At 56.8% G+C, this 22,487-nt stretch overlaps 1 protein-coding gene across 1 annotated transcript in view; it reads right to left on the reverse strand.

Moving 5' to 3' along the window:
- Nucleotides 1-22,487, reverse strand: part of LOC140402944 (insulin-like growth factor 1 receptor) — a 125,158-nt gene that overhangs the window by 8,897 nt on the left and 93,774 nt on the right. Inside the window, exons 15-16 of the mRNA XM_072490586.1 lie at nucleotides 21,119-21,248; nucleotides 1,133-1,267 (exon numbers count right to left, since the gene is read on the reverse strand). Of these exons, the coding sequence (XP_072346687.1) occupies nucleotides 1,133-1,267; nucleotides 21,119-21,248 (265 nt within the window). The remainder of the gene's footprint in view (nucleotides 1-1,132; nucleotides 1,268-21,118; nucleotides 21,249-22,487) is intronic.

Raw genomic sequence — 22,487 nt, forward strand, 5'->3', positions numbered from 1 at the left:
ACGGGGTTAGATACAGAGTAAAGCACCCTCTACTTTGTCCCCATCAGACACTCCCAGGACTGGTACAGCACGGGGTTAGATACAGAGTAAAGCACCCTCTACACTGTCCCCATCAAACACTCCCAGGTCAGGTACAGCAAGGGGTTAGATACTGAGTAAAGCTCCCTCTCCACTGTCCCCATCAAACACTCCCAGGACAGGTACAGCAAGGGGTTAGATACAGAGTAAAGCTCCCTCTAGACTGTCCCCATCAAACACTCCCAGGACAGGTACAGCAAGGGGTTAGATACAGAGTAAAGCTCCCTCTACACTGCCTCCATCAAACACTCCCAGGACAGGTACAGTACGGGTTAGATACAGAGTAAAGCTCCCTCTACACTGTCCCCATCAAACACTCCCAGGACAGGTACAGCACGGGGTTAGATACAGAGTAAAGCTCCCTCTACACTGTCCCCATCAAACACTCCCAGGACAGATACAGCACAGGGTTAGATACAGACTAAAGCTCCCTCTACACTGTCCCCATCAAACACTCCCAGGACAGGTACAGCACAGGGTTAGATACAGAGTAAAGCTCCCTCTACACTGTCCCCATCAAACACTCCCAGGACAGGTACAGCACGGGGTTAGATACAGAGTAAAGCTCCCTCTACACTGTCCCCATCAAACACTCCCAGGACAGGTACAGCACGGGGTTAGATACAGAGTAAAGCTCCCTCTACACTGTCCCCATCAAACACTCCCAGGACAGGTACAGCACGGGGTTAGATACAGAGTAAAGCTCCCTCTACACTGACCCCATCAAACACTCCCAGGACAGGTACAGCACGGGGTTAGATACAGAGTAAAGCTCCCTCTACACTGTCCCCATCAAACACTCCCAGGACAGGTACAGCACGGGGTTAGATACAGAGTAAAGCTCCCTCTACACTGTCCCCATCAAACACTCCCAGGACAGGTACAGCACGGGGTTAGATACAGAGTAAAGGGGAGATTGAGGATCTGACGGTTTGGAGGATGGCGGATGGGAGATGGAGTTTGGATGGGTTGCAGGCTGAGGGGTGGGGGAGGTGTGGGGGAGGGGTGGGGGGGGGGTGGGGGGTGGGGGGGGGGGGGGGGGCGGGGGTCTTACAATTTGTCCGGACAGTTGTCCGGTTTCTGCAGGATTCCGTTGTTCATGACGAAGCGCAGAACCTGCTCATTGGACATTCCCTGGTAGGGCTGTTCAGCGAGGCTGGCAATCTCCCAGAGCACCACACCAAAGGACCTGGAAAACAGCCAATCAGAGAGAGAGAGTCAGTGTCGGAGCCTCGGTCCCTCATCCCCCAGTCCCTCACCCCTCATCCCCCTGTCCCTCATCCCTCATCCCCCTGTCCCTCATCCCTCATCCCTCATCCCCCTGTCCCTCATCCCTCATCCCCCTGTCCCTCATCCCTCATCCCTCATCCCCCAGTCCCTCACCCCTCATCCCCCTGTCCCTCATCCCACTGTCCCTCATCCCTCATCCCCCTGTCCCTCATCCCTCATCCCCCTGTCCCTCACCCCCATGTCCCTCATCCCTCATCCCCCTGTCCCTCATCCCTCATCCCCCTGTCCCTCATCCCTCATCCCCTGTCCCTCACCCCTCATCCCCCCGTCCCTCACCCCCCTGTCCCTCATCCCTCATCCCCCTGTCCCTCATCCCTCATCCCCCTGTCCCTCACCCCCATGTCCCTCATCCCTCATCCCCCTGTCCCTCATCCCTCATCCCCCTGTCCCTCATCCTTCATCCCCTGTCCCTCACCCCTCACCCCCCCTGTCCCTCACCCCCCTGTCCCTCATCCCTCATCCCCCTGTCCCTCATCCCTCATCCCCCTGTCCCTCATCCGTCATCCCCCGTCCCTCATCCGTCATCCCCGTCCCTCATCCCTCATCCCTCATCCCCCAGTCCCTCACCCCTCATCCCCCTGTCCCTCATCCCACTGTCCCTCATCCCTCATCCCCCTGTCCCTCATCCCTCATCCCCCTGTCCCTCACCCCCATGTCCCTCATCCCTCATCCCCCTGTCCCTCATCCCTCATCCCCCTGTCCCTCATCCCTCATCCCCTGTCCCTCACCCCTCATCCCCCCGTCCCTCACCCCCCTGTCCCTCATCCCTCATCCCCCTGTCCCTCATCCCTCATCCCCCTGTCCCTCACCCCCATGTCCCTCATCCCTCATCCCCCTGTCACTCATCCCTCATCCCCCTGTCCCTCATCCGTCATCCCCCGTCCCTCATCCGTCATCCCCCTGTCCCTCATCCCTTTGCCCCTCATCCCTCTGTCCCTCATCCCCCCGTCCCTCATCCGTCATCCCCCTGTCCCTCATCCCCCTGTCCCTCATCCCCCTGTCCCTCATCCCCCTGTCCCTCATCCCCCTGTCCCTCATCCCCCTGTCCCTCATCCCCCTGTCCCTCATCCCCCTGTCCCTCATCCCCTGTCCCTCATCCCCCTGTCCCTCATGCCCCTGTCCCTCATCCACCTGTCCCTCATCCCCCTGTCCCTCATCCCTCATCCCCCCGTCCCTCATCCCCCTGTCCCTCATTCATCATCCCCCTGTCCCTCTTCCCTCATCCCTCTGTCCCTCATCCCTCTGTCCCTCATCCCGCTGTCCCTCATCCGTCATTCCACTGTCCCTCATCCGTCATTCCACTGTCCCTCATCCCCCTGTCCCTCATCCCTCATCCCCCTGTCCCTCATCCCCCTGTCCCTCATCCCCCTGTCCCTCATCCCCCTGTCCCTCATCCCTCATCCCCCTGTCCCTCATCCCTCATCCCTCTGTCCCTCATCCCACTGTCCCTCATCCATCATCCCCCTGTCCCTCATCCCTCTGTCCCTCATCCCTCATCCCCCTGTCCCTCATCCCCCTGTCCCTCATCCCTCATCCCCCCGTCCCTCATCCCCCTGTCCCTCATCCCCCTGTCCCTCATCCCCCTGTCCCTCATCCCCCTGTCCCTCATCCCCCTGTCCCTCATCCCCCTATCCCTCATCCCCCTGTCCCTCATCCCCCTGTCCCTCATCCCCCTGTCCCTCATCCCCCTGTCCCTCATCCCTCACCCTTCTGTCCCTCACCCCCCTGTCCCTCATCCGTCATCCCTCTGTCCCTCATCCCTCATCCCCCCGTCCCTCATCCCTCATCCCCCCCGTCCCTCATCCCTCATCCCCCTGTCCCTCATCCCTCATCCCCCTGTCCCTCATCCCTCAGTCCCTCATCCCTCATCCCCTTGTCCCTCATCCCTCATCCCCCTGTCCCTCATCTCCCCGTCCCTCTTCCCTCATCCCTCTGTCCCTCATCCCCCCTGTCCCTCGTCCCTCATCCCTTTGTCCCTCATCCCTCATCCCCCTGTCCCTCATCTCTCATCCCCCCGTCCCTCTTCCCCCTGTCCCTCATGCCCCTGTCCCTCATCCCCTGTCCCTCATCCCCCTGTCCCTCATCCCTCATCCCCCCGTCCCTCATCCCCCTGTCCCTCATTCATCATCCCCCTGTCCCTCTTCCCTCATCCCTCTGTCCCTCATCCCTCTGTCCCTCATCCCGCTGTCCCTCATCCGTCATTCCACTGTCCCTCATCCGTCATTCCACTGTCCCTCATCCCCCTGTCCCTCATCCCTCATCCCCCTGTCCCTCATCCCCCTGTCCCTCATCCCCCTGTCCCTCATCCCCCTGTCCCTCATCCCTCATCCCCCTGTCCCTCATCCCTCATCCCTCTGTCCCTCATCCCACTGTCCCTCATCCATCATCCCCCTGTCCCTCATCCCTCTGTCCCTCATCCCTCATCCCCCTGTCCCTCATCCCCCTGTCCCTCATCCCTCATCCCCCCGTCCCTCATCCCCCTGTCCCTCATCCCCCTGTCCCTCATCCCCCTGTCCCTCATCCCCCTGTCCCTCATCCCCCTGTCCCTCATCCCCCTATCCCTCATCCCCCTGTCCCTCATCCCCCTGTCCCTCATCCCCCTGTCCCTCATCCCCCTGTCCCTCATCCCTCACCCTTCTGTCCCTCACCCCCCTGTCCCTCATCCGTCATCCCTCTGTCCCTCATCCCTCATCCCCCCGTCCCTCATCCCTCATCCCCCCCGTCCCTCATCCCTCATCCCCCTGTCCCTCATCCCTCATCCCCCTGTCCCTCATCCCTCAGTCCCTCATCCCTCATCCCCTTGTCCCTCATCCCTCATCCCCCTGTCCCTCATCTCCCCGTCCCTCTTCCCTCATCCCTCTGTCCCTCATCCCCCCTGTCCCTCGTCCCTCATCCCTTTGTCCCTCATCCCTCATCCCCCTGTCCCTCATCTCTCATCCCCCCGTCCCTCTTCCCCCTGTCCCTCATCCCCCTGTCCCTCATCCCCTGTCCCTCATCCCCCTGTCCCTCATCCCTCATCCCCCTGTCCCTCATCCGTCATCCCTCTGTCCCTAATACTCATCCCTCTCATCCCTCATCCCCCTCACCCTCATCCCCCTGTCCCTCTTCCCCCTGTCCCTCATCCCTCATCCCTCATCCCCCTGTCCCTCATCCCTCATCCCCCTGTCCCTCACCCCTCATCCCCCCTGTCCCTCATCCCTCATCCCTCATCACCCTGTCCATCATCCCTCATCCCCCTGTCCCTCATCCTCCTGTCCCTCATCCCCCTGTCCCTCATCCCCCTGTCCCTCATCCCCCTGTCCCTCATCCCCCTGTCCCTCATCCCTCATCCCCCTGTCCCTCATCCGTCATCCCCCGTCCCTCATCCGTCATCCCCCTGTCCCTCATCCCCCTGTCCCTCATCCCCCTGTCCCTCATCCCCCTGTCCCTCATCCCCCTGTCCCTCATCTCCCTGTCCCTCATCTCCCTGTCCCTCATCCCCCCGTCCCTCATCCCCCCGTCCCTCATCCCCCTGTCCCTCTGTCCCTCATCCCCCTGTCCCTCATCCCCCTGTCGCTCATCCCCCTGTCCCTCATCCCCCTGTCCCTCATCCCCCTGTCCCTCATCCCCCTGTCCCTCATCCCTCATCCCCCGTCCCTCATCCCTCATCCCCCTGTCCCTCATCCCTCATCCCCCTGTCCCTCATCCCTCATCCCCCTGTCCCTCATACCTCTGTCCCTCATCCCTCTGTCCCTCATCCCCCTGTCCCTCATCCCCCTGTCCCTCATCCCTCATCCCCCTGTCCCTCATCCCTCATCCCCCTGTCCCTCATCCCCTGTCCCTTATCCCTCATTCCCCTGTCCCTCATCCCTCATCCCTCTGTCCCTCATCCCCCTGTCCCTCATCCCCCTGTCCCTCATCCCCCTGTCCCTCATCCCCCTGTCCCTCATCCCCCTGTCCCTCATCCCCCTGTCCCTCATCCCTCTGTCCTTCATCCCTCTGTCCCTCATCCCTCTGTCCCTCATCCCCCCTGTCCCTCATCCCCCTGTCCCTCATCCCCCCTGTCCCTCATCCCCCTGTCCCTCATCCCCCTGTCCCTCATCCCTCATCCCCCCGTCCCTCATCCCCCTGTCCCTCATCCCTCATCCCCCTGTCCCTCATCCCTCATCCCCCCGTCCCTCTGTCCCTCATCCCCCTGTCCCTCATCCGTCATTCCCCTGTCCCTCATCCTCATCCCCCCATCCCTCTTCCCTCATCCCCTGTCCCTCATCCCCCTGTCCCTCATCCCCCTGTCCCTCATCCCCCTGTCCCTCATCCCCCTGTCCCTCATCCCCCTGTCCCTCATCCCTCATCCCCCTGTCCCTCATCCCCCGTCCCTCATCCCTCATCCCCTGTCCCTCATCTCTCATCCCCTTGTCCCTCATCCCTCATCCCCCTGTCCCTCATCCCCCTGTCCCTCATCCCCCTGTCCCTCATCCTCCTGTCCCTCATCCCCCTGTCCCTCATCCCTCATCCCCCTGTCCCTCATCCCTCATCCCCCCGTCCCTCATCCCCCCCGTCCCTCATCCCCCTGTCCCTCATCCCCTGTCCCTCATCCCCCTGTCCCTCATCCCCCTGTCCCTCATCCCCCTGTCCCTCATCCCCCTGTCCCTCATCCCCCTGTCCCTCATCCCCCTGTCCCTCATCCCTCATCCCCCTGTCCCTCATCCCCCGTCCCTCATCCCTCATCCCCTGTCCCTCATCTCTCATCCCCTAGTCCCTCATCCCTCATCCCCCTGTCCCTCATCCCTCATCCCCCTCATCCCTCATCCCCCTCATCCCTCATCCCCCTGTCCCTCATCCCCCTGTCCCTCATCCCCCTGTCCCTCATCCCCCTGTCCCTCATCCCCCCGTCCCTCATCCCCCCGTCCCTCATCCCCCCGTCCCTCATCCCCCCGTCCCTCATCCCCCGGTCCCTCATCCCCCCCGTCCCTCATCCCCCCGTCCCTGATCCCCCCGTCCCTCATCCCCCTGTCCCTCACCCCTCATCCCCCTGTCCCTCATCCCCCTGTCCCTCATCCCTCTGTCCCTCATGCCCCTGTCCCTCACCCCTCATCCCCCTGTCCCTCATCCCCCCGTCCCTCATCCCTCATCCCCCTGTCCCTCATCCCCTGTCCCTCATCCCTCATCCTCCTGTCCCTCATCCCCCTGTCCCTCATCCTCATCCCCCTGTCCCTCATCCTCATCCCCCTGTCCCTCACCCCCCCTGTCCCTCATCCCTCATCCCCTGTCCCTCATCCCCCTGTCCCTCATCCCCCTGTCCCTCATCCCCCTGTCCCTCATCCCCCCGTCCCTCATCCCTCATCCCCCTGTCCCTCATCCCCTGTCCCTCATCCCTCATCCCCCTGTCCCTCATCCCCCTGTCCCTCATCCCTCATCCCCCTGTCCCCTCATCCCTCATCCCCCTGTCCCTCACCCCCCTGTCCCTCATCCCTCATCCCCTGTCCCTCATCACCCTGTCCCTCATCCCTCATCCCCCTGTCCCTCATCCCTCATCCCCCTGTCCCTCATCCCCCTGTCCCTCATCCCCCTGTCCCTCATCCCCTGTCCCTCATCCCCCTGTCCCTCATCCCTCACCCTTCTGTCCCTCATCCCTCATCCTCCTGTCCCTCATCCCTCATCCTCCTGTCCCTCATCCCTCATCCCCCTGTCCCTCATCCCACGTCCCTCTGTCCCTCATCCCTCTTCCCCCTGTCCTTCATCCCACTGTCCCTCATTCCTCATCCCCCTGTCCCTCACCCCTCTGTCCCTCATCCCCCCGTCCCTCATCCCCCCGTCCCTCATCCCCCCGTCCCTCATCCCCCCGTCCCTCATCCCCCCGTCCCTCATCCCCCCGTCCCTCACCCCTCATCCCCCCGTCCCTCATCCCCCGTCCCTCATCCCCCCGTCCCTCATCCCCCTGTCCCTCACCCCCTCATCCCCCTGTCCCTCATCCCCCTGTCCCTCATCCCCCTGCCCCTCATCCCCCTGCCCCTCATCCCCCTGCCCCTCATCCCCCTGTCCCTCATCCCCCTGCCCCTCATCCCCCTGCCCCTCATCCCCCTGCCCCTCATCCCCTGCCCCTCATCCCCCTGCCCCTCATCCCCCTGCCCCTCATCCCCCTGCCCCTCATCCCCCTGTCCCTCATCCCCCTGTCCCTCACCCCCCTGCCCCTCATCCCCCTGTCCCTCACCCCCCTGTCCCCTCACCCCCCTGTCCCTCACCCCCCCTGTCCCTCATCCCCCCGTCCCTCATCCCCCCGTCCCTCATCCCCCCATCCCTCATCCCCCGGTCCCTCATCCCCCCGTCCCTCATCCCCCCGTCCCTCATCCCCCCGTCCCTGATCCCCCCGTCCCTCATCCCCCTGTCCCTCACCCCTCATCCCCTGTCCCTCATCCCCCTGTCCCTCATCCCTCTGTCCCTCATGCCCCTGTCCCTCACCCCTCATCCCCCTGTCCCTCATCCCCCCGTCCCTCATCCCTCATCCCCCTGTCCCTCATCCCCTGTCCCTCATCCCTCATCCTCCTGTCCCTCATCCCCCTGTCCCTCATCCCTCATCCCCCTGTCCTCATCCCTCATCCCCCTGTCCCTCACCCCCCTGTCCCTCATCCCTCATCCCCTGTCCCCTCATCCCCCTGTCCCTCATCCCCCTGTCCCTCATCCCCCTGTCCCTCATCCCCCTGTCCCTCATCCCCCGTCCCCTCATCCCTCATCCCCCTGTCCCTCATCCCCTGTCCCTCATCCCTCATCCCCCTGTCCCTCATCCCCCAGTCCCTCATCCTCATCCCCCTGTCCCCTCATCCCTCATCCCCCTGTCCCTCACCCCCCTGTCCCTCATCCCTCATCCCCCTGTCCCTCATCACCCTGTCCCTCATCCCCTCATCCCCCTGTCCCTCATCCCTCATCCCCCTGTCCCTCACCCCTCATCCCCCTGTCCCTCATCCCCCTGTCCCTCATCCCCCTGTCCCTCATCCCCCTGTCCCTCATCCCCCTGTCCCTCATCCCTCACCCTTCTGTCCCTCATCCCTCATCCTCCTGTCCCTCATCCCTCATCCTCCTGTCCCTCATCCCTCATCCCCCTGTCCCTCATCCCACGTCCCTCTGTCCCTCATCCCTCTTCCCCCTGTCCTTCATCCCACTGTCCCTCATTCCTCATCCCCCTGTCCCTCACCCCTCTGTCCCTCATCCCCCCGTCCCTCATCCCCCCGTCCCTCATCCCCCCGTCCCTCATCCCCCCGTCCCTCATCCCCCCGTCCCTCATCCCCCTGTCCCTCACCCCTCATCCCCCCGTCCCTCATCCCCCCGTCCCTCATCCCCCCGTCCCTCATCCCCCTGTCCCTCACCCCTCATCCCCCTGTCCCTCATCCCCCTGTCCCTCATCCCCCTGCCCCTCATCCCCCTGCCCCTCATCCCCCTGTCCCTCATCCCCCTGCCCCTCATCCCCCTGCCCCTCATCCCCCTGCCCCTCATCCCCCTGCCCCTCATCCCCCTGCCCCTCATCCCCCTGCCCCTCATCCCCCTGCCCCTCATCCCCCTGTCCCTCATCCCCCTGTCCCTCACCCCCCTGCCCCTCATCCCCCTGTCCCTCACCCCCCTGTCCCTCACCCCCCTGTCCCTCACCCCCCTGTCCCTCACCCCCCTGTCCCTCACCCCCCTGTCCCTCATCCCCCTGTCCCTCATCCCCCTGTCCCTCATCCCCCTGTCCCTCATCCCCCTGTCCCTCATCCCTCATCCCCCTGTCCCTGATCCCCCTGTCCCTCATCCCTTATCCCCCTGTCCCTCATCCCCCTGTCCCTCATCCCTCATCCCCCTGTCCCTCATCCCCCTGTCCCTCATCCCTCATCCCCCTGTCCCTCATCCCTTATCCCCCTGTCCCTCATCCCCCTGTCCCTCATCCCTCATCCCCCTGTCCCTCATCCCCCTGTCCCTCATCCCTCATCCCCCTGTCCCTCATCCCTCATCCCCCTGTCCCTCATCCCTCATCCCCCTGTCCCTCACCCCTCATCCCCCTGTCCCTCACTCCTCATCCCCCTGTCCCTCATCCCCCTGTCCCTCATCCCCCTGTCCCTCACCCCCCTGCCCCTCATTCCCCTGTCCCTCATCCCCCTGTCCCTCATCCCCCTGTCCCTCACCACCCTGTCCCTCATCCCTCATCCCCCTGTCCCTCATCCCTCATCCCCCTGTCCCTCATCCCTCATCACCCTGCCCCTCATCCCTCATCCCCCTGTCCCTCATCCCTCATCCTCCTGTCCCTCATCCCTCATCCTCCTGTCCCTCATCCCTCATCCCCCTGTCCCTCATCCCTCATCCCTCTGTCCCTCATCCCTCTTCCCCCTGTCCCTCATCCCACTATCCCTCATTCCTCATCCCACTGTCCCTCACCCCTCTGTCCCTCATCCCCCGTCCCTCATCCCTCATCACACTGTCCCTCATCCCTCATCCCACTGTCCCTCATTCCTCATCCCCCTGTCCCTCATCCTTCTTCCCACTGTCCCTCATTCCTCACCCCCCTGTCCCTCATCCCACTGTCCCTCATCCCTCATCCCCCTGTCCCTCATCCCTCATCCCCCTGTCCCTCATCCCTCATCCCCTGTCCCTCATCCCCCTGTCCCTCATCCCTCATCTCCCTGTCCCTCATCCCTCATCCCCCTGTCCCTCATCCCTCATCCCCCTGTCCCTCACCCCTCATCCCCCTGTCCCTCATCCCATTGTCCCTCATCCCATTGTCCCTCATCCCCCTGTCCCTCATCCCCCTGTCCCTCATCCCTCACCCCCTGTCCCTCATCCCTCACCCACCTGTCCCTCATCCCTCATGTCCCTCATCCCTCATCCCCCTGTCCCTCATCCCTCATCCCCCTGTCCCTCATCCCCCTGTCCCTCATCCCTCATCCCCCTGTCCCTCATCCTCCTGTCCCTCATCCCTCATCCCCCTGTCCCTCATCCCCTCATCCCTCTTCCCCTGTCCCTCATCCCTCCATCCCTCTGTCCCTCATCCCTCTGTCCCTCATCCCTCTGTCCCTCATCCCTCTGTCCCTCTGTCCCTCATCCCACTGTCCCTCATCCCACTGTCCCTCATCCCTCTGTCCCTCATCCCTCTGTCCCTCATCCCTCTGTCCCTCATCCCTCTGTCCCTCATCCCTCATCCCTCTGTCCCTCATCCCACTGTCCCTCATCCCACTGTCCCTCATCCCACTGTCCCTCATCCCACTGTCCCTCGTCCCTCATCCCACTGTCCCTCATCCCACTGTCCCTCATTCCTCATCCCCCTGTCCCTCATCCCACAGTCCCTCATCCCCCTGTCCCTCATCCTCCTGTCCCTCATCCCTCATCCCCCTGTCCCTCATCCCTCACCCCCCTGTCCCTCATCCCTCAGTCCCTCATCCCTCATCCCCCTGTCCCTCATCCCTCATCCTCCTGTCCCTCATCCCTCTTCCCCCTGTCCCTCATCCCTCTTCCCCCTGTCCCTCATCCCTCATCCCTCTGTCCCTCATCCCACTGTCCCTCATCCCACTGTCCCTCATCCCACTGTCCCTCATCCCACTGTCCCTCGTCCCTCATCCCACTGTCCCTCATCCCACTATCCCTCATTCCTCATCACCCTGTCCCTCATCCCACAGTCCCTCATCCCCATGTCCCTCATCCTCCTGTCCCTCATCCCTCATCCCCCTGTCCCTCATCCCTCACCCCCCTGTCCCTCATCCCTCAGTCCCTCATCCCTCATCCCCCTGTCCCTCATCCCTCATCCCCCTGTCCCTCATCCATCATCCTCCTGTCCCTCATCCCTCTTCCCCCTGTCCCTCATCCCTCTTCCCCCTGTCCCTCATCCCTCAGTCCCTCAGTCCCTCATCCCTCTCTCCCTCATCCCTCTGTCCCACATCCCTCTATCCCACATCCCTCTGTCCCTCATCCCTCTGTCCCTCATCCCTCTGTCCCTCATCCCTCTGTCCCTCATCCCTCTGTCCTTCATCCCACTGTCCCTCGTCCCACTGTCCCTCGTCCCTCATCCCACTGTTCCTCATCCCCCCGTCCCTCATCCCACAGTCCCTCATCCCCCTGTCCCTCATCCCACTGTCCCTCATCCCCCTGTCCCTCATCCCACTGTCCCTCATCCCTCATCCCACTGTCCCTCATCCCCCTGTCCCTCATCCCTCATCCCACTGTCCCTCATTCCTCATCCCCCTGTCCCTCATCCCCCTGTCCCTCATCCCCCTGTCCCTCATCCCCCTGTCCCTCATCCCTCATCCCACTGTCCCTCATTCCTCATCCCTCTGTCCCTCATCCCTCAGTCCCTCAATCCCGTCCCTCATCCCTCTCTCCCTCCTTCCTCATCCCTCTCTCCCTCATTCCTCATCCCTCTCTCCCTCATCCCTCATCCCTCTCTCTCTCATCCCTCTGTCCCTCTGTCCCTCATCCCTCTGTCCATCATCCCTCTGTCCATCGTCCCTCTGTCCCTCGTCCCTCTGTCCCTCGTCCCTCTGTCCCTCGTCCCTCTGTCCCTCATCCCTCTGTCCCTCATCCCTCTGTCCCTCATTCCTCATCCCTCTGTCCCTCATCCCTCTCCTCCCCACAATAAGAACAGCTCCGAGTGTTCACTCTGAACTCCCCCGGACCCAGGAAACTCTCATTGGACCAATATCGATGCAACACAGAGCCAAAGTCAGAGTGTGTCCTTCAGGATTCAGTTTGCATTTGATCCATTGGGATTGTGTGCAATGGGAGTGAATGGGAAAGGGTTTGATCCATTGGGAGTGTGTACAATGGGAGTGAACGGGAAGGGGTTTGTGTCCATTGGGATTGTGTACAATGGGAGTGAACGGGAAGGGATTTGATCCATTGGGATTGTGTACAATGGGAGTGAACGGGAAGGGGTTTGATCCATTGGGATTGTGTACAATGGGAGTGAATGGGAAAGGGTTTGATCCATTGGGATTGTGTACAATGGGAGTGAACGGGAAGGGGTTTGATCCATTGGGATTGTGTACAATGGGAGTGAACGGGAAGGGGTTTGATCCATTGGGATTGTGTACAATGGGAGTGAATGGGAAAGGGTTTGATCCATTGGGATTGTGTACAATGGGAGTGAACGGGAAGGGGTTTGATCCATTGGGATTGTGTACAATGGGAGTGAACGGGAGGGTTTTGATCCATTGGGATTGTGTCCAATGGGAGTGAATGGGAAGGGGTTTGGGTCCATTGGGATTGTGCACAGTGGGAGTGAACGGGAAGGGGTTTGATCCATTGGGATTGTGTACAATGGGAGTGAACGGGAAGGGATTTGATCCATTGGGATTGTGTACAATGGGAGTGAACGGGAAGGGGTATGATCCATTGGGATTGTGTACAATGGGAGTGAATGGGAAAGGGTTTGATCCATTGGGATTGTGTACAATGGGAGTGAACGGGAAGGGGTTTGATCCATTGGGATTGTGTACAATGGGAGTGAACGGGAAGGGGTTTGATCCATTGGGATTGTGTACAATGGGAGTGAACGGGAAGGGGTTTGATCCATTGGGATTGTGTACAATGGGAGTGAACGGGAAGGGGTTTGGGTCCATTGGGATTGTGTACAATGGGAGTGAACGGGAAGGGGTTTGGGTCCATTGGGATTGTGCACAGTGGGAGTGAACGGGAAGGGGTTTGATCCATTGGGATTGTGTACAATGGGAGTGAACGGGAAGGGATTTGATCCATTGGGATTGTGTACAATGGGAGTGAACGGGAAGGGGTATGATCCATTGGGATTGTGTACAATGGGAGTGAATGGGAAGGGGTTTGATCCATTGGGATTGTGTACAATGGGAGTGAACGGGAAGAGGTTTGATCCATTGGGATTGTGTACAATGGGAGTGAACGGGAAGGGGTTTGATCCATTGGGATTGTGTACAATGGGAGTGAATGGGAAAGGGTTTGATCCATTGGGATTGTGTACAATGGGAGTGAACGGGAAGGGGTTTGATCCATTGGGATTGTGTACAATGAGAGTGAATGGGAAAGGGTTTGATCCATTGGGATTGTGTACAATGGGAGTGAATGGGAAGGGGTTTGGTCCATTGGGATTGTGTACAATGGGAGTGAATGGGAAGGGGTTTGATCCATTGGGATTGTGTACAATGGGAGTGAATGGGAAGGGGTTTGGGTCCATTGGGATTGTGGACAATGGGAGTGAACGGGAAGGGGTTTGGGTCCATTGGGATTGTGTGCAATGGGAGTGAATGGGAAGGGGTTTGATCCATTGGGATTGTGTACAGTGGGAGTGAGCGGGAAGGGGTTTGGGCCCATTGGGATTGTGTACAATGGGAGTGAACGGGAAGGGGTTTGATCCATTGGGATTGTGTACAATGGGAGTGAATGGGAAGGGGTTTGGTCCATTGGGATTGTGTACAATGGGAGTGAACGGGAAGGGGTTTGGATACATTGGATTGTGTACAATGGGAGTGAACGGGAAAGGGTTTGATCCATTGGGATTGTGTACAATGGGAGTGAACGGGAAGGGGTTTGATCCATTGGGATTGTGTACAATGGGAGTGAATGGGAAAGGGTTTGATCCATTGGGATTGTGTACAATGGGAGTGAATGGGAAGGGGTTTGATCCATTGGGATTGTGTACAATGGGAGTGAATGGGAAAGGGTTTGATCCATTGGGATTGTGTACAATGGGAGTGAATGGGAAGGGGTTTGATCCATTGGGATTGTGTACAATGGGAGTGAATGGGAAAGGGTTTGATCCATTGGGATTGTGTACAATGGGAGTGAACGGGAAGGGGTTTGGATCCATTGGGATTGTGTACAATGGGAGTGAACGGGAAAGGGTTTGATCCATTGGGATTGTGTACAATGGGAGTGAACGGGAAGGGGTTTGGATCCATTGGGATTGTGTGCAATGGGAGTGAATGGGAAAGGGTTTGATCCATTGGGATTGTGTACAATGGGAGTGAATGGGAAGGGGTTTGGATCCATTGGGATTGTGTACAATGGGAGTGAACGGGAAAGGGTTTGATCCATTGGGATTGTGTACAATGGGAGTGAACGGGAAGGGGTTTGGATCCATTGGGATTGTGTGCAATGGGAGTGAATGGGAAAGGGTTTGATCCATTGGGATTGTGTACAATGAGAGTGAATGGGAAGGGGTTTGGATCCATTGGGATTGTGGACAATGGGAGTGAATGGGAAAGGGTTTGATCCATTGGGATTGTATACAATGGGAGTGAATGGGAAAGGGTTTGATCCATTGGGATTGTGTACAATGGGAGTGAATGGGAAAGGGTTTGATCCATTGGGATTGTGGGCAATGGGAGTGAATGGAAAAAGGTTTGATCCATTGGGATTGTGTACAATGGGAGTGAATGGGAAAGGGTTTGATCCATTGGGATTATGTACAATGGGAGTGAACGGGAAAGGGTTTGATCCATTGGGATTGTGTACAATGGGAGTGAACGGGAAGGGGTTTGGATCCATTGGGATTGTGTGCAATGGGAGTGAACGGGAAGGGTTTGGATCCATTGGGATTGTGTGCAATGGGAGTGAATGGGAAAGGGTTTGATCCATTGGGATTGTGTACAATGGGAGTGAATGGGAAGGGGTTTGGATCCATTGGGATTGTGGACAATGGGAGTGAATGGGAAGGGGTTTGATCCATTGGGATTGTGTACAATGGGAGTGAATGGGAAGGGATTTGATCCATTGGGATTGTGTACAATGGGAGTGAACGGGAAGGGGTTTGGGTCCATTGGGATTGTGTACAATGGGAGTGAACGGGAAGGGGTTTGGGTCCATTGGGATTGTGTACAATGGGAGTGAATGGGAAGGGGTTTTACCATTGGGATTGTGCAGAGTGGTAGTCAATGGGAAGGGGTTTGATCCATTGGGATTGTGTACAATGGGAGTGAACGGGAAGGGGTTTGGGTGCATTGGGATTGTGTACAATGGGAGTGAAAAGGAAGTGATTTGATCCATTGGGATTGTGTACAATGGGAGTGAACGGGAAGGGGTTTGGATCCATTGGGATTGTGTACAATGGGAGTGAATGGGAAGGGGTTTGATCCATTGGGATTGTGTAGAGTGGGAGTGAACGGGAAGGTGTTTGATCCATTGGGATTGTGTAGAGTGGGAGTGAACGGGAAGGGGTTTGGGTCCATTGGGATTGTGCACAGTGGGAGTGAACGGGAAGGGGTTTGGGTCCATTGGGATTGTGTACAATGGGAGTGAACGGGAAGGGGTTTGGGTCCATTGGGATTGTGTACAGTGGGAGTGAACGGGAAGGGGTTTGATCCATTGGGATTGTGTACAATGGGAGTGAACGGGAAGGGGTTTGGGTCCATTGGGATTGTGTACAATGGGAGTGAACGGGAAGGGGTTTGATCCATTGGGATTGTGTACAATGGGAGTGAACGGGAAGGGGTTTGATCCATTGGGATTGTGCAGAGTGGGAGTGAACGGGAAAGGGTTTGATCCATTGGGATTGTGTACAATGGGAGTGAATGGGAAGGGGTTTGATCCATTGGGATTGTGCACAGTGGGAGTGAACGGGAAGGGGTTTGGGTCCATTGGGACTGTGTATAATGGGAGTGAACGGGAAGGGGTTTGATCCATTGGGATTGTGTACAATGGGAGTGAATGGGAAGGGATTTGATCCATTGGGATTGTGTACAATGGGAGTGAACGGGAAGGGGTTTGACCCATTGGGATTGTGTACAATGGGAGTCAACGGGAAGGGGTTTGTGTCCATTGGGATTGTGTACAATGGGAGTGAACGGGAAGGGATTTGATCCATTGGGATTGTGTACAATGGGAGTGAACGGGAAGGGGTTTGATCCATTGGGATTGTGTACAATGGGAGTGAATGGGAAAGGGTTTGATCCATTGGGATTGTGTACAATGGGAGTGAACGGGAAGGGGTTTGATCCATTGGGATTGTGTACAATGGGAGTGAACGGGAAGGGGTTTGATCCATTGGGATTGTGTACAATGGGAGTGAATGGGAAAGGGTTTGATCCATTGGGATTGTGTACAATGGGAGTGAACGGGAAGGGGTTTGATCCATTGGGATTGTGTACAATGGGAGTGAACGGGAGGGTTTTGATCCATTGGGATTGTGTCCAATGGGAGTGAATGGGAAGGGGTTTGGGTCCATTGGGATTGTGCACAGTGGGAGTGAACGGGAAGGGGTTTGATCCATTGGGATTGTGTACAATGGGAGTGAACGGGAAGGGATTTGATCCATTGGGATTGTGTACAATGGGAGTGAACGGGAAGGGGTATGATCCATTGGGATTGTGTACAATGGGAGTGAATGGGAAAGGGTTTGATCCATTGGGATTGTGTACAATGGGAGTGAACGGGAAGGGGTTTGATCCATTGGGATTGTGTACAATGGGAGTGAACGGGAAGGGGTTTGATCCATTGGGATTGTGTACAATGGGAGTGAACGGGAAGGGGTTTGATCCATTGGGATTGTGTACAATGGGAGTGAACGGGAGGGTTTTGATCCATTGGGATTGTGTCCAATGGGAGTGAATGGGAAGGGGTTTGGGTCCATTGGGATTGTGCACAGTGGGAGTGAACGGGAAGGGGTTTGATCCATTGGGATTGTGTACAATGGGAGTGAACGGGAAGGGATTTGATCCATTGGGATTGTGTACAATGGGAGTGAACGGGAAGGGGTATGATCCATTGGGATTGTGTACAATGGGAGTGAATGGGAAGGGGTTTGATCCATTGGGATTGTGTACAATGGGAGTGAACGGGAAGAGGTTTGATCCATTGGGATTGTGTACAATGGGAGTGAACGGGAAGGGGTTTGATCCATTGGGATTGTGTACAATGGGAGTGAATGGGAAAGGGTTTGATCCATTGGGATTGTGTACAATGGGAGTGAACGGGAAGGGGTTTGATCCATTGGGATTGTGTACAATGAGAGTGAATGGGAAAGGGTTTGATCCATTGGGATTGTGTACAATGGGAGTGAATGGGAAGGGGTTTGGTCCATTGGGATTGTGTACAATGGGAGTGAATGGGAAGGGGTTTGATCCATTGGGATTGTGTACAATGGGAGTGAATGGGAAGGGGTTTGGGTCCATTGGGATTGTGGACAATGGGAGTGAACGGGAAGGGGTTTGGGTCCATTGGGATTGTGTGCAATGGGAGTGAATGGGAAGGGGTTTGATCCATTGGGATTGTGTACAGTGGGAGTGAGCGGGAAGGGGTTTGGGCCCATTGGGATTGTGTACAATGGGAGTGAACGGGAAGGGGTTTGATCCATTGGGATTGTGTACAATGGGAGTGAATGGGAAGGGGTTTGGTCCATTGGGATTGTGTACAATGGGAGTGAACGGGAAGGGGTTTGGATACATTGGATTGTGTACAATGGGAGTGAACGGGAAAGGGTTTGATCCATTGGGATTGTGTACAATGGGAGTGAACGGGAAGGGGTTTGATCCATTGGGATTGTGTACAATGGGAGTGAATGGGAAAGGGTTTGATCCATTGGGATTGTGTACAATGGGAGTGAATGGGAAGGGGTTTGATCCATTGGGATTGTGTACAATGGGAGTGAATGGGAAAGGGTTTGATCCATTGGGATTGTGTACAATGGGAGTGAATGGGAAGGGGTTTGATCCATTGGGATTGTGTACAATGGGAGTGAATGGGAAAGGGTTTGATCCATTGGGATTGTGTACAATGGGAGTGAACGGGAAGGGGTTTGGATCCATTGGGATTGTGTACAATGGGAGTGAACGGGAAAGGGTTTGATCCATTGGGATTGTGTACAATGGGAGTGAACGGGAAGGGGTTTGGATCCATTGGGATTGTGTGCAATGGGAGTGAATGGGAAAGGGTTTGATCCATTGGGATTGTGTACAATGGGAGTGAATGGGAAGGGGTTTGGATCCATTGGGATTGTGTACAATGGGAGTGAACGGGAAAGGGTTTGATCCATTGGGATTGTGTACAATGGGAGTGAACGGGAAGGGGTTTGGATCCATTGGGATTGTGTGCAATGGGAGTGAATGGGAAAGGGTTTGATCCATTGGGATTGTGTACAATGAGAGTGAATGGGAAGGGGTTTGGATCCATTGGGATTGTGGACAATGGGAGTGAATGGGAAAGGGTTTGATCCATTGGGATTGTATACAATGGGAGTGAATGGGAAAGGGTTTGATCCATTGGGATTGTGTACAATGGGAGTGAATGGGAAAGGGTTTGATCCATTGGGATTGTGGGCAATGGGAGTGAATGGAAAAAGGTTTGATCCATTGGGATTGTGTACAATGGGAGTGAATGGGAAAGGGTTTGATCCATTGGGATTATGTACAATGGGAGTGAACGGGAAAGGGTTTGATCCATTGGGATTGTGTACAATGGGAGTGAACGGGAAGGGGTTTGGATCCATTGGGATTGTGTGCAATGGGAGTGAACGGGAAGGGTATGGATCCATTGGGATTGTGTGCAATGGGAGTGAATGGGAAAGGGTTTGATCCATTGGGATTGTGTACAATGGGAGTGAATGGGAAGGGGTTTGGATCCATTGGGATTGTGGACAATGGGAGTGAATGGGAAGGGGTTTGATCCATTGGGATTGTGTACAATGGGAGTGAATGGGAAGGGATTTGATCCATTGGGATTGTGTACAATGGGAGTGAACGGGAAGGGGTTTGGGTCCATTGGGATTGTGTACAATGGGAGTGAACGGGAAGGGGTTTGGGTCCATTGGGATTGTGTACAATGGGAGTGAATGGGAAGGGGTTTTACCATTGGGATTGTGCAGAGTGGTAGTCAATGGGAAGGGGTTTGATCCATTGGGATTGTGTACAATGGGAGTGAACGGGAAGGGGTTTGGGTGCATTGGGATTGTGTACAATGGGAGTGAAAAGGAAGTGATTTGATCCATTGGGATTGTGTACAATGGGAGTGAACGGGAAGGGGTTTGGATCCATTGGGATTGTGTACAATGGGAGTGAATGGGAAGGGGTTTGATCCATTGGGATTGTGTAGAGTGGGAGTGAACGGGAAGGTGTTTGATCCATTGGGATTGTGTAGAGTGGGAGTGAACGGGAAGGGGTTTGGGTCCATTGGGATTGTGCACAGTGGGAGTGAACGGGAAGGGGTTTGGGTCCATTGGGATTGTGTACAATGGGAGTGAACGGGAAGGGGTTTGGGTCCATTGGGATTGTGTACAGTGGGAGTGAACGGGAAGGGGTTTGATCCATTGGGATTGTGTACAATGGGAGTGAACGGGAAGGGGTTTGGGTCCATTGGGATTGTGTACAATGGGAGTGAACGGGAAGGGGTTTGATCCATTGGGATTGTGTACAATGGGAGTGAACGGGAAGGGGTTTGATCCATTGGGATTGTGCAGAGTGGGAGTGAACGGGAAAGGGTTTGATCCATTGGGATTGTGTACAATGGGAGTGAATGGGAAGGGGTTTGATCCATTGGGATTGTGCACAGTGGGAGTGAACGGGAAGGGGTTTGGGTCCATTGGGACTGTGTATAATGGGAGTGAACGGGAAGGGGTTTGATCCATTGGGATTGTGTACAATGGGAGTGAATGGGAAGGGATTTGATCCATTGGGATTGTGTACAATGGGAGTGAACGGGAAGGGGTTTGACCCATTGGGATTGTGTACAATGGGAGTCAACGGGAAGGGGTTTGATCCATTGGGATTGTGTACAGTGGGAGTGAATGGGAAGGGGTCTGATCCATTGGGATTGTGTATAATGGGAGTGAACGGGAAGGGGTTTGGGTCCATTGGGATTGTATACAATTGGAGTGAACGGGAAGGGGTTTGGGTCCATTGGGATTGTGGACAATGGGAGTGAACAGGAAGGGGTTTGGGTCCATTGGGACTGTGTATAATGGGAGTGAACGGGAAGGGGTCTGATCCATTGGGATTGTGTACAATGGGAGTGAACGGGAAGGGGTTTGATCCACTGGGATTGTGTACAATGGGAGTGAACGAGAAGGTGTTTGATCCATTGGGATTGTGTACAATGGGAGTGAACGGGAAGGGGTTTGATCCATTAGGATTGTGTACAATGGGAGTGAACGGGAAGGGGTTTGGGTCCATTGGGATTGTGTACAATGGGAGTGAATGGGAAGGGTTTTGGGTCCATTGAGATTGTGTACAATGGGAGTGAACAGGAAGGGGTTTGATTCATTGGGATTGTGTACAATGGGAGTGAACAGGAAGGGGTTTGGGTCCATTGGGATTGTGTACAATGGGAGTGAATGGGAAGGGATTTGATCCATTGGGATTGTGTACAATGGGAGTGAACGGGAAGGGGTTTGATCCATTGGGATTGTGTACAATGGGAGTGAACGGGAAGGGTTTGATCCATTGGGATTGTGTACAATGGGAGTGAACGGGAAGGGGTTTGATCCATTGGGATTGTGTACAATGGGAGTGAACGGGAAGGGTTTGATCCATTGGGATTGTGTCCAGTGGGAATGAACAGGAAGGGGTTTGATCCATTGGGATTGTGTACAATGGGAGTGAACGGGAAGGGGTTTGATCCATTGGGATTGTGTACAATGGGAGTGAACGGGAAGGGGTTTGATCCATTGGGATTGTGTACAATGGGAGTGAACGGGAAGGGGTTTGATCCATTGGGATTGTGTACAATGGGAGTGAACGGGAAGGGGTTTGATCCATTGGGATTGTCCGTGATGGCTGGTGATTTCAGCCCCTCTTCCAGTATATTTTTAGGATGATTCCAGCGCTCCCACACACTGATCAGGAATTGCAAGACTTGCCAGACATCAGTATGAGGGCTGAATATTCCATCCTTCAGCGACTCCGGAGCCATCCAGCGGACTGGGAGCAAGCCTTTCCCTCCTTTGCGATAGTAATCCGTCTCGTATATATCCCTCGTCATCCCAAAATCTGTAAGGCATTTCAGATGGTGACTGAGGATCTCCTGGGGAACCTCAATACATTCCTGTATCTAACTGCGAAACTCCTTCACCTCAGGCTTTGAAGGATGAGCTTACAGATAGGGAGGGGGTGTAGGGGCTGGACGAGGTTACAGAGATAGGGAGGGGGTGTAGGGGCTCGAGGAGGTTACAGAGATAGGGAGGGGGTGTAGGGGCTGGTGGAGGTTACAGGGATACGGAGGGAGTGTAGGGGCTGGAGGAGGTTACAGAGATAGGGAGGGGGTGTAGGGGGCTGGAGGAGGTTGCAGAGATAGGGAGGGGGTGTAGGAGCTGGAGGAGGTTACAGAGATAGGGAGAGGGTGTAGGGACTGGAGGAGGTTACAGAGATAGGGAGGGGGTGTAGGGGCTGGAGGAGGTTACAGAGATAGGGAGGGGGTGTAGGGGATGGAGGAGGTTACAGAGATAGGGAGGGGGTGTAGGGGCTGGAGGAGGTTACAGAGATAGGGAGGGGGTATAGGGGCTGGAGGAGGTTACAGATATAGGGAGAGGGTGTAGGGACTGGAGGAGGTTACAGAGATAGGGAGGGGGTGTAGGGGCTGGAGGAGGTTACAGAGATAGGGAGGGGGTGTAGGGGATGGAGGAGGTTACAGAGATAGGGAGGGGGTGTAGGGGCTGGAGGAGGTTACAGAGATAGGGAGGGGGTGTAGGGGCTGGAGGAGGTTACAGAGATAGGGAGGGGGTGTAGGGGCTGGAGGAGGTTACAGAGATAGGGAGGGGGTGTAGGGGCTGGAGGAGGTTACAGAGATAGGGAGGGGGTGTAGGGGCTGGAGGGGATTACAGCGATAGGGAGGGGGTGTAGTGGATGGAGGAGGTTACAGAGATAGGGAGGGGGTGTAGGGGCTGGAGGAGGTTACAGAGATAGGGAGGGGGTGTAGGGGCTGGAGGGGATTACAGCGATAGGGAGGGGGTGTAGTGGATGGAGGAGGTTACAGAGATAGGGAGGGGGTGTAGGGGATGGAGGAGGTTACAGAGATCGGGAGGGGGTGTGGGGGGCTGGAGGAGGTTACAGAGATAGGGAGGGGGTGTAGGGGGCTGCAGGAGGTTACAGAGGTAGGGAGGGGGTGTAGGGGCTGGAGGAGGTTACAGAGATAGGGAGGGGGTGTAGGGGGCTGGAGGAGATTACAATTTTTTTTATTTTTTAAATTTATAGTGCCCAATTCATTTCTCCAATTAAGGGGCAATTTAGCGT

The sequence above is a fragment of the Scyliorhinus torazame genome, chromosome 26 (assembly GCF_047496885.1).
Source record: "Scyliorhinus torazame isolate Kashiwa2021f chromosome 26, sScyTor2.1, whole genome shotgun sequence".
NCBI classification, from domain to species: Eukaryota; Metazoa; Chordata; class Chondrichthyes; order Carcharhiniformes; family Scyliorhinidae; genus Scyliorhinus; species Scyliorhinus torazame.